At 39.1% G+C, this 12,075-nt stretch overlaps 1 protein-coding gene across 9 annotated transcripts in view; it reads left to right on the top strand.

The window, feature by feature from the left end:
- SEMA6D (semaphorin 6D) overlaps positions 1-12,075 on the top strand; it is an 809,515-nt gene that overhangs the window by 786,337 nt on the left and 11,103 nt on the right. For all 9 annotated transcript variants that reach the window (XM_043985488.1, XM_043985491.1, XM_043985489.1 and 6 more), the window contains 12 exons: positions 4,250-4,416; positions 4,835-4,946; positions 5,545-5,605; positions 5,753-5,815; positions 5,924-6,025; positions 6,270-6,360; positions 7,561-7,680; positions 8,316-8,404; positions 9,672-9,889; positions 9,978-10,109; positions 11,567-11,722; positions 11,827-12,000. In XM_043985488.1, the coding sequence (XP_043841423.1) occupies positions 4,308-4,416; positions 4,835-4,946; positions 5,545-5,605; positions 5,753-5,815; positions 5,924-6,025; positions 6,270-6,360; positions 7,561-7,680; positions 8,316-8,404; positions 9,672-9,889; positions 9,978-10,109; positions 11,567-11,722; positions 11,827-12,000 (1,427 nt within the window). In that variant the 5' untranslated portion in view covers positions 4,250-4,307. The remainder of the gene's footprint in view (positions 1-4,249; positions 4,417-4,834; positions 4,947-5,544; positions 5,606-5,752; positions 5,816-5,923; positions 6,026-6,269; positions 6,361-7,560; positions 7,681-8,315; positions 8,405-9,671; positions 9,890-9,977; positions 10,110-11,566; positions 11,723-11,826; positions 12,001-12,075) is intronic.

Genomic DNA, 12,075 nt, shown 5'->3' with positions numbered 1-12,075 from the left:
TCACTAGGCAGCTAGCCTCTCTCCTATGAGTCAGCACTGATTCAGTCTTCAACCTTGATGCTGGGGTCACAAGTGCTGAAAAGACACCCTTTCCAGGAAGGTTTGGTACCCAGTCCAACTCTCTAATAGATGGCAGGTCCATGTCTATATGATACCAGATGTTTAGATTCATGGACAAAATACTGAGGTTCTTGATTGACTTTTTCCTAAGACTCTAAGACCACACATTATTTCATCTTTATCTCATCATTTTAAAATTTCTGTTTTTGTATAAATGTTATAATGCATTTAATTATCAGTTTTAGTAGTATCTTTATATACTTTATACTTAGTGGTTTGTACATAGGAGAGAAATAGGATGTAGCCTATCAAGCATATGATTGCCTGTGATGGGCTACTTCCTCATGGCTATCAAAGGGTTTTCCTGACTAACATTTGTTCATTGAGGTGTTTGTAAGTATCCGGATAACGGGGAAGATTTTTCTAGTTTTTATCTCATTGTATCAAAAAACAGCATAGAGATGCCTTTTTTTTCCTGCTTCCATCCATAGTGGTGAAGGTCTTAGTTCTGGTGCCCTAGCATAATTTAATCATCGTCAGAACATCTTGTATTTACATAATGCTTCGCCTTTTCAAAGGGCTTTATAAATCTGATAACCCCCTTTGAGGAAGGTGAGGCTGGAAGAACCTATCTCAGTAGATGTATAACTGACCTTTCGAGGTCATTTTTGTTCATCCATCAGGCTCACGGGACAACATAAACCTAGATTAGGCCAGAGCAGTGGGCTGATTTTTGCTATAGCCAGAGGGAGCCACTGACTGAGGGAGGACATAGGATTTCCCAGACCCCTTCTCAGACTCCAAGGGCAAGCAATTTTAGGGAATTGTCATGAACAATTCTGGGCTTCCCCCCAACACAAAACTGCTGCTGGATGAATTTCTAGGGTCTCAGCCACTCTTTAAGGGCTGAGATCAAAGACCTTGATCTTGGGACTGTGGCCTTTGATTTCTCAGCTAGATGGGGAAATGGATAGAGGACTGGGCCTCAGAGTCAAGAAGAGTCAAGTTCAAATCTAACCTCCGATCCTTGCTAGCTATGGACCCTGTGGAATTTACTTAGCCTCTCTGTCTCAGTTTCCTCAACTGTAAAATGGTGATAATAACAATGGCACCTACCTCCCAGGGTTGTTGAGTAGATCAAATGAGACAGTATTGGTAAAGAACTTAGCATAGTGGCCAGCACTTTCCTCCTAGTGCTTTCATAAAAGTACCTGGGAACTTTCATAATGTCTTCAACACCACTCATCTGCAGCCAGTTAAGGTGCACAGAATTGTTTCAACAGTGCATAAAGTGCACTAGCCTTGAAGTAAGAGGGTCTCAGTTTAACTCCTGGCTCTCTTACTAATTACCAGTATAATCCAGGGCAAGTTACTTTTTTTCCTGGGCCTCAGTTTCCTTATTTGTCAAATGAGGAGAGAGGCCTAGATGATCTCAAGGTCCTCTTTAGCTCTAATTTTCTGTGATTCTAACGAGCTCAGACACAAATCTTTATAGATAAGTAGATATGTAGTTAGACAAATTATATATAAGACAAACTGACTTGATTTGACTTAACTACATTTAACATTTTAAGCAGGATTTTCAGAGACTTATTCTTCATTTTATTAATTTTATATTTTAAACTATCAAAAAACTTTAATATATTTAAAAATAAAAATTAAAGACATTTATTTTCTACAATCCCAGAATTCATCAAGCATATTTATTTATTATATACTTAAGATATATTAAAATATTTTAATAGGGTTAAATAAATATTATTTTATATTCAAATATTTTCTTGTAGTTAAACATATTTATTTTACATTTTTAATATAAGATAATGTATTTACTATATATCATCTATAAGATGTATATCATATACACAAGATATATCTTAATATATTTATTTATTTGGTGTTTTTCCCCTTCTTGTTCCTTCCCGCCCCCCCCCCCCATACTCTTAGGTCAGATAAAGTTCTCTCCTTAAGGCGTCTCCGTATTTGCATAAGCAAGATTCTCTTTGCCTGTACATTATATTCAGATTTAGGACTGCACTGTATTCAAGCAGTCTCCTTTTATCCTGCACAGTATTGTTTCCCTGATCTTCTAATTGCAGACATCTCTGGTCTAGTTTTCTCTTTTTCCTGGTCAGCTTCCATAAGCTGATCTTTGACCTCCACTTCAAGCCTCCCTAAATCTCTATCCTTGAAATAGGACCAAATAATCATCCTGATTTCTGAGCCCCTCCCCCCACCAAGTATTTCTAAAATACTTTACTATTTATTTTCTTTTTTTTCCCCCTATTTATTTCCATCTCCATCTTCCTTTTAGCAAAAAGCTTTTGGAGGTTATTGGACCTTTCATCCAGGCTCCAACAAATTCATTCCAGTATTTTTCTGCCTTTACATCCCCCCAAACTCACATTTCTGTGTGTGATTGTTCTAAGGAGCAATCTTACTGTATTCTGGCCAAGAGGTTGGAGTTCCCTGGGAATTGGAATGATCTTATACCTTCACTTCAGGCTCTCAGCAAGGGAGGAAATCCAGGTGTTTTTATAGTAGCTGGCAGTCCAAACTGGCAGAGATAGTTTGGGCAAAGTGGGGTCTTTGGAATTTTTCCTGTGTACCCATCCATACCATTGAGAGCTATCAAGAGAGCAGAGAAGGGGCCCTGGGGTATGGTGGCTGCTTGATTTTTAAAGTTAATTGAGCTTTAATAACATCCTCCAAAGTAAACTTTTTTATTTGATGAATTGTCATCTCAAGGGCTTTAGGGGATATGTGGTTCAATCCCTGCCCAATGGATGCTTCCCCTCTCCAACATTCCCAGCAGGTCCTCCAACCTCAGCTAGTACTATCTTCATGCTGTGTAAGGAGAAAAAAATTAACATCCATTTAATTAATTAATTTCTACCCAAAAAACGCACAGAATATGGTATCAGAAGACCTGGGTTCAAATCCTGATTCTATATCTTACTACATTTTTGAGATACCTAATCTCTCAGGGCCTCATTTACTATATCTGTTTTTTTAAAAATAGGGTGAAGAAGGGATTGAACAAGATGGTCCCTTAAGGTTTATTCTAGTTTTCAATTTATGATCTAGTATAATTTGCTTTGTGTCCTTGGGCAATTAGCTTCCTCTCTTAGGGCCTCAGTTTCCTCCTGTGAAAATTAAGGAGTTGGACAAGATGATCTCAAAACTCAGAGTTCTAACGTTATAAGAAGCCAGTTCTACATAGTGTATTTTAATATGGCATGTATCAGAGGGCTTTCATTAAAAATATTTATACTTGGGGGCCACTAGGTGGCGCAGTGGATAAAGCACCGGCCCTGGATTCAGGAGGACCTGAGTTCAAATTCGGCCTCAGACACTTGACACTTACTAGCTGTGTGACCCTGGGCAAGTCACTTAACCCTCATTGCCCCCCCCCTTAAAAATTTTAAATTAAAATTAAAAATATTTATACTTGGGCAATCTATCAACTCAGCTCTCTCATCTTTGCCATATTTTTTTTTTCTGAATTGTACAGGGAACATTTTTTTTTTCTATTACTTCTCTCTTACCCATCTCACTTGTACTATTTCATGGCTATCATATTTTGATTACCACCAAATCCAGGATAAGCAAAACAATACAACAACAACAAAAACTTCTCAGAAACTTTGGGTTTCAGGCCCTTGTTATGCTTACAGCAGTAGCACAGCATCATCTCCAGCCAATAGGTTACTAGGGTGATGGCCATCATTATCTCTCTGGATATCTGTGAGGACAGCTTAGGCATTTTAGAGGATGAAGGGAAATTCTGTATTGGATGTTTTTCAGGAGGTTTGGGGGAAGGGAAGGAAATTGCAGTTTAATTAAAATTCTAATCCCAACTTTCACCATCTTCTTGCCAAGTCAGCAGCCTGAATTTCTGTCTGTGGTTCTTGTGACTTTGCTGTGATGACATACATAGTTACCTCAAAAAAAAAAAAGCCTGTGAATTTGCCTAAAAAATTCACAAACATCCATACGCTTCCCAGATGCTAAATTTAATCAGTTCTGGAATGCTGCCACCTTCTCCCTGTGTTTGTAAAGGTGCCTCATCCAGACCTGCCAGCACTTATGGGGAGGGGGGAAGGGGGGGTGAAATTGAGCTGATTACAAATGAGAAAACAGTTTTATCACAGCACAGAAATCTTTTCAACCTGTTTGTGTTTTGCAGGTAGCTAACCCAGATTTCTGAGGAGGCGCTGCTCTTTTTTTCTCCCCCTTGGCCAACCATGAGGCCCCCCCTGCTTTGTGCATATATACTGTTAATAACCATCTCCCAGTTGAGGGCAGTCAGCTTTCCTGAGGACGATGAACCCATCAATACCGTTGATTACCACTGTAAGTAAGCCATAGAATGATTCTTTTTTCAGGAGAAAGAAGCACTTGGTTCTCAGTTCCTTGGTATGCTTTATAGAGACAGGCATTTTTATTTGCTTTCTTTAAAGGTATTTTTAATTTTGAATTTGTCCCTGATTATTTCTTAGGTTTTTCTTTTTCTTTTTTTCATAACTACAAAATCAGGCAGTTTTGTTCAGGTGTTCTTTTCTAAAGCAATCAGAAATAAGTCATGTAATTTTAGTATAAAAAAAGACCATTGGCTGACATTTCCCATCTTTTATTCATTTACATTCAGGACATTACTAGAGGAATTTAGTTAAAACCCTTCTACAACTAGTATATACAGCTAATCAATGCTGTCTATTGATCTTCCAACTCCATAATCCTGACTGATGGTGTAGGCCATTTTTACTTGCAGATTCAAGGCAATATCCAGTTTTTAGAGGACGCCCTTCAGGCAATGAATCTCAGCACAGGCTGGACTTTCAGCTGATGTTGAAAATTCGAGACACACTTTATATTGCTGGCAGGTAATTTTCCTCTCGTTGGTTTATTAGATTAAAATTCTTTTCTCTAGTGGTGCATGCTTTAATGCATCTAGTTCATGAAAAAGTAATATGTAGATAGCGATCAAAAATCAGATGTAGGCAGAAGAAAAGGGGAGGGGGGGTGGGAACCAAGCTACCCAGAAAATTCCCAGAGTTCTGTAGCAGGGACAACATCCAGAGACAAAGCATTCATCAGCACTTTGTTACTATAGCCATTAAGGTCTCACACTTGACTGTTCTTTCTGAAAACTCTTGGGAATAGCTGGGAAATAATTCTTCCCTGTTTCTCCTTAACTTGGAATGAACCAGCTGAATATCATAAGTATGTTTATGCTTATACTCTGAGCTACCGTGATAATACCTCTCCCTGACTAGGGAAATGATCCACAGGCATCTTACTAATGAAAACATGCCCTTTGTTAACTAAATTGTTTCAGAGGGTGAGCAGTCTCTAAGGGCTTAACAACATATTTAAGAGACAGATCTTTTAAAAAAACACACACAAAAACACAAAAACCAGAGACAAGCTTCTCATTTTTATGCCTTCTAATAACATGGCCTACTCCCATATTTCCAACAGGGATCAAGTTTATACTGTAAATTTAAATGAAATCCCCAAAACGGAAGTGATACCAAGCAAGGTAAGAAACTTTTTTGGGGGGAGGTGAAATTGATTTTCATTTACCCATTCCCTCCCCCAACTTCCCCTTCTAAGAAAAATATTTCCAAGGTAAGGAATTAATCTCTCTCTCTCTGCACCCCACCCCCCTCTCCTTTGATTAAAACAGAAATTAACATGGAGGTCAAGGCAACAGGATCGAGAAAACTGTGCCATGAAAGGCAAACACAAAGTGAGTTCAATTGTGAAAACCTTGGAGTACTTCGAGTTTTTAGAGGGGTATGCTCATGGAGAGCCATGTGAAAAATCTATTGTTAATGTGTAACTTTTTTTTTTTTAGGATGAGTGCCACAACTTTATTAAAGTGTTTGTTCCAAGAAATGACGAGATGGTTTTTGTCTGTGGCACAAATGCATTTAATCCCATGTGCAGATACTATAGGGTGAGTCCATTGGATATGATATGATTTGTCTGTTATTGTTATAGGCTTTTAAACCTTCTATTACAGTGTTAAGAGCTGAGTTTTCTAGTCTGTACCCCCAGCGACTTGTTTTGTCTCTAATGCTATGGGAGACTAGAGAAGGACAGAATTTGTCATATAGAATTACAACAGAAGTCAAACACAGTTGCCTCCAAACTGGTATGTGGAACAGACGTGATGTCTGCTCTTTATTCTTCTTCTGCAGTTGAATACCTTGGAGTACGATGGGGAAGAAATTAGTGGCTTGGCAAGGTGCCCTTTTGATGCCAGACAAACCAATGTTGCCCTCTTTGCTGGTAAGACCTTTTCTAGTCATGATTCCAAATGACTATTGACAATAAAGGGGATGAAGAATTTTTGCAGGAAAGCCTATAACCACCTAGATAGCTTCATTGACACAGGTGTGCTGAAAATCAAATCTTTAAATAGGTTTCCAAGAGACATTGATGGAAAGTGAAATTCTTTCAATAAAAATTATAATAGTTCTAAAAGGGAAGTGACTATTTAGGTGATAACAAATTGCATGTACTTTAGTGGAAAGACTGCTCTCTATGGAGCCAGGGGACCTTATTTGTAGTCCTAGATCTGCCATTTAATTAGCTATATGAACTTGGAAAAGCAATATTCTTAACTTCTCTGTGCCTCAGTTTCCTAATCTATCAAATAAAAGTAAATGATACAAGAGGGACGGCGTGATTTGGTGGATAGATTTACTAGATTTATATGCTAGATTTGAATTCAAAAAGCTCTGTATTTGAATCCCACCTCTGACACTTAGTAGCTGTGTGTGTTCATGGACAGCTCATTTAACTTCTCTAAACCTATTTCCAAATCTGTAAAATGGGCACAATAACACTGTCAGAACCTGACAATAAGATATAGTGATCAGAAGACCATTTTTGGAGTCAGGAATACCTGGATTCAGGTTCTGCCTTTGACCTGTATACCAGATGAATGACCCTGGCAAGTTTCCTGGTATACCCATGAAATTTTCTAAAGCTTTAAGTTATAGAGGAGTTGTTGGTTTGCATCTGTTGGGGGTTGTTTTCCTACCAAGATTTTCCCACATAGATGCAATTACATGTCCAAATAAAAGCAAACATACCATTACCTCCCAGTATTGTTAGGAAGTTTAAATGAGATAATGCACATAAACTGTTTGCAAACGTCAAATCCCTAAATAAATGCTAGCTATTAGTATTTTCCCTGATTATCTCAAAGGATTTTTGCATGTATCAACATAAATTTATAGCTTAGAGACCATTTGAGCTAGCCAGTGTTTTCAAATGTGGGCTCTGAGGCACAGAAAAGTCAAGGGACTATTCCCACATGACAGCCATACAAAATATTATTATTGTGAGGATGAGATCATGGGCTCCCTGAGAAATGAGAGCATGTTTTGCATTTGATTTTTGTGTCCATCTCTGTATTTTGCACATAGTAGGTGCTTAATGTTTTGTTCATTTGCTATACCAAATCCAGAACTCTTGTTTCAGATGGGAAACTGTATTCTGCAACAGTAGCCGATTTCCTGGCAAGCGATGCTGTCATTTATCGGAGCATGGGCGATGGATCTGCTCTACGAACCATAAAATATGATTCCAAGTGGATAAAAGGTACCTTTGAAAAATGGAGGCAACTTAGAGCCAAAGATGACTCAGCTAAGGACCCTGGGAGGGTGGAGGTTCAATTACAGGCTATTGTTTGTTTATCTATATCACAATCTACTTCTGGCAGGGTCTAGGGAAAGGAGCCCTTGATTGGGAGTGAAGGGACCAGAATCCACATCAGGAGTCTGGCCTCAGCCAGGCTCCTTTTTTGTATGACCCTCAGCAAATCCTTGCATAACATCCTAGTGAGGGTGAATTTGGTGAATGTCTACAGACACAAGAACTGAGATAACAGAACTTGTTATTTTGGACCTGGGATTCAAGGTTTTATTTCCAGTGTAAGAGTTTTTCTTTCCTCGTTAAATAGGTTAATGAATAAATCTGTAGAAACAAAGACCTTTGCTGTAGTATAATTCCCTGTAGGCCTTTTTACAGTCCATTAGCTGACATTAAAGACTCCAGGTTCATTGAAGCTTGAACACATCCATATTTGAACTCCTTAAAATCTTCAGCATATCCGAACTCCTGTTGACTTGTTCATATGTAACTAAGGGACATCTGTCCATCATTCATAACACTTAGTGTCTAATGCTAATCGAATTCTCCTTTAGATACCAGTTTGTCTTCAATTTTTCTTTCAGAGCCACACTTTCTTCATGCCATAGAATATGGAAACTATGTTTATTTCTTCTTTCGAGAAATTGCTGTAGAACATAATAATTTAGGCAAGGCAAGTATGATAACAGACTTATGTGGCACTGTGTGGGAGGCTGATCTGTGAGAGTTAGTGATATGGGGCACCTTCTTCCTGTATGAGTGCATTGCATGCAGTCCATAGAGGGTTTTTGGCTATCTTGGGAAGAGTATTGAATTTGGAGTCACAGGATCTGAGTTCAAATCCTAGTTCGTACAGGGCAGCTAGATGGCGCAGTGGTTAAAGCACCGGCCCTGGATTCAGGAGTACCTGAGTTCAAATCTGGCCTCAGACACTTAACACTTACTAGCTGTGTGACCCTTGGGCAAGTCACTTAACCCCCATTGCCCCGCAAAAAAAAAAAAAAAAAATCCTAGCTCGCCTTGCCTCTTGCTACTGCCCATGTGATCTTGGACAAAGCACTGGGCCTCAGTTGAGCTCTTTAGGTCCCTTCAAGCTGGAGTGCTATCATCTTCTGATGGTGACTCCCAGGGAGACTTGAGCAATGTCCAAACTAGAAATAGAAGCTTTGAGACTGTCATTTTTTATATCTTCATGGGTAGTTATCTGCAAGTATCCCTGGCCTTTGCTAGTTTCTTATTTCTCTAGACCTAGTCACTTTTTTGAATGAAACAAAAGCTCTTTCAAAACTAGGCTACTTTAGGAATGAGTATTTATATAATAACTAAGACTTAAATATGTTATTCCCCACTCAAACATATTCATGCATGAACATACACACAGAGCACACACACACACATACATTTGCACACACTTCTCTGCCAATATTAGATTCCATGGACAGTATGAACATTTAGGAAAAAAAAAACCAAAAAACTAAGAGGTCAGGTCCAGGAGAGGCAGGTCAATGGATAGAGCACAGGACCTGGAATCAGGAAAACCTGAATTCAAATATGACATCAGACACTTACTAGCTACGTGACACTGGGCAAGTCATTTAACCTCTGTTTGCCTCAGTTCCCATATTTGTAAGACGAGAATAATAGCAGCACCTACCTCCCAGGGTTATGGTGAGATTCAAATGAGATAATATTTATAAAGTGCTTTGCAAGTCTTAAAGCACTATATAAATACTAGCTATTATCACTAAGACAGCCCTTCCCTCTGATTTGCTTGGTCTGGTGTGAATTCATTTTGTTAAAGGGGAAAAAAAACAACAACAAAACTTCCTCTAAACCAGATAATCTTCCTATTTTGTATCGATCTCTTGAAAAATGGCTTGCTTTCTCATGATTTCCTCCACATTCATATCCCTGTTGCTCTTCTTTCTTCACCCGGACAGGCCGTGTATTCTCGCGTGGCCCGTATATGCAAAAATGACATGGGTGGCTCCCAGCGGGTCCTGGAGAAACACTGGACTTCTTTTCTCAAGGCCCGGCTCAACTGTTCTGTCCCTGGGGATTCGTTTTTCTACTTTGATGTCCTTCAGTCCATCACTGACATCATACAAATCAATGGAATCCCCACTGTGGTTGGCGTGTTTACCACACAGCTTAACAGGTGAGGGACTCAGCACCTGACCTTCAGAGAAATTCTTGGCTTCCTTGTTAGAATCTCCCAGTGATTTTTTTTCCCTCTCTTCTTACAGCATCCCTGGTTCAGCTGTGTGTGCTTTCAGCATGGATGACATTGAAAAAGTATTCAAAGGAAGGTTTAAAGAACAGAAGACCCCAGATTCTGTCTGGACAGCAGTACCTGAAGACAAAGTCCCAAAGCCAAGGTAAAGAACAACAACAAAAAGGATGGAAGGAAGGAGGGAGGAAGGAAAGAAAGGAAGGAGATAAGAAAGGAAGGAAAGAAGGAAAAGAAAGAAAGAAAGAGAAAGAAAAGAAAGGAAAAGAAAAGAAAAGAAAAATATCTGGGGTAGGAGTCTTACTCAGGACATAGTAAAGAATCATGGAATTGTAGAATCTTAGCCCTGGGAGAGACAGAAGGAAGCCTCCAATCCCAACTTCCCATACAGTTCTGGAATTCCCTCTACAATATCCTTAATAACTTGTCAGTGAAATTGCCTTGTGAATAGCACCTTTGAAAACTATGAAACATGGAGGGATTGTCATATAAGTAGAAATAGCATTTCTCCTTTGTGACTCAAGCACTCCCTTGCTTCTCTCTGTTGTCCTTCCATAATCATGGGATCACACAATCAGACATTTAGAATGGGCTTCCAAAGCCTTCTATTTCAAGAGATTGTTAATACATACTTTCCTTCTTTCTTTCTTTCTTTCTTTCTTTCTTTCTTTCTTTCTTTCTTTCTTTCTTTCTTTCTTTCTTTCTTCCTTCCTTCCTTCCTTCCTTCCTTCCTTCCTTCCTTCCTTCCTTCCTTCCTTCCTTCCTTCCTTCCTTCCTTCCTTCCTTCCTTTCTTTCTTTCTTTCTTTCTTTCTTTCTTTCTTTCTTTCTTTCTTTCTTTCTTTTTTTTCTTGTTTTATTTCCTTCTTCTTTTTTTCTTTCTTTCTCTCTCTCTCTCTCTCTCTCTCTCTCTCTCTCTCTCTCTCCCTCTCTCTCTCCCTCTCCCCCTTCCTTCCTTCCTTCCTTCCTTCCTTCCTTCCTTCCTTCCTTCCTTCCTTCCTTCCTTCCTTCCTTCCTTTCTTTCTTTCCTTTTTTTGAGTCATTGACCCTTTTGGCAATCTGGTAAAACCTATTGACCCCTTCTCAGAATGTTTTTCAGTATAGAAAATAAATTACATAGGATTATGAAGGAAACTAATTATATTGAAATAGAGATGCAATTTTCCCTCCCATCCAAGGGCGCTTCTGAAATCTCTTCACAGATTATTTTAGAACCCATGAACCCCAGGTCAGTTATCCCTGATCTGCTCTGTCCCATACCTAAACCCTTAATATTCTCTGCAGCAAATTGCAAGTGTTCATATAGGATCCATTTGAAAATCTGCAGGGATAGGAGAAGCTGTCTCTTCCTGAGGCATTCCAATACACTTTTGGACAGTTTAACTGTTAGAAAGTATTTCCATATATCAAGCCTCAATATACCTGTCTGCCTCATACACCCATTGCTTTTGGTTTTGCCCCCTGAGGCCAAGAAAAACAAATATATGTCCTTAAATAAAGATGTGACACCCTCATTTCTTTACTACACATTCTCTTATTAACTTAATTATTTTGCCAGAACTTTGATTTTAGTGGAAGAAAAATTAACTAGTGTTGGTCTTTTTCAGGCCTGGCTGTTGTGCGAAGCATGGCCTTGCTGAGGCTTACAAAACCTCAATTGATTTCCCTGATGAAACCTTGTCCTTCATCAAATCGCATCCTTTGATGGACTCCGCTGTCCCATCCATCATTGAGGAGCCCTGGTTCACAAAGACTCGGGTCAGGTAGGCTTGTTTCAGGGGATTACACCCATGTCTACTAGAGCTATTGCCTATTGACTTGGCGCTTGACTTTACCACATTGTTCTTCCTTTCCCCTTCTTTGGTAGGTATAGGTTGACGGCTATTGCAGTAGATCATTCAGCTGGACCATACCAAAACTACACAGTCATATTCCTTGGCTCAGAAGCTGGAGTGGTACTTAAGATCCTGGCAAAGACCAGTCCTTTCTCCTTGAATGACAGTGTATTACTGGAAGAGATTGATGCTTACAACCATGCAAAGTAGGTATATTTTACAAGAATTCTTCTCCAGCACAGCTCAAATATTTACTAAGTGTTTTCCCCCTAGTCCTTTCC

This window comes from Dromiciops gliroides, chromosome 2 (assembly GCF_019393635.1).
Source record: "Dromiciops gliroides isolate mDroGli1 chromosome 2, mDroGli1.pri, whole genome shotgun sequence".
Taxonomy (NCBI): Eukaryota; Metazoa; Chordata; class Mammalia; order Microbiotheria; family Microbiotheriidae; genus Dromiciops; species Dromiciops gliroides.
This window is presented reverse-complemented; position numbering and strand designations above follow the sequence as displayed.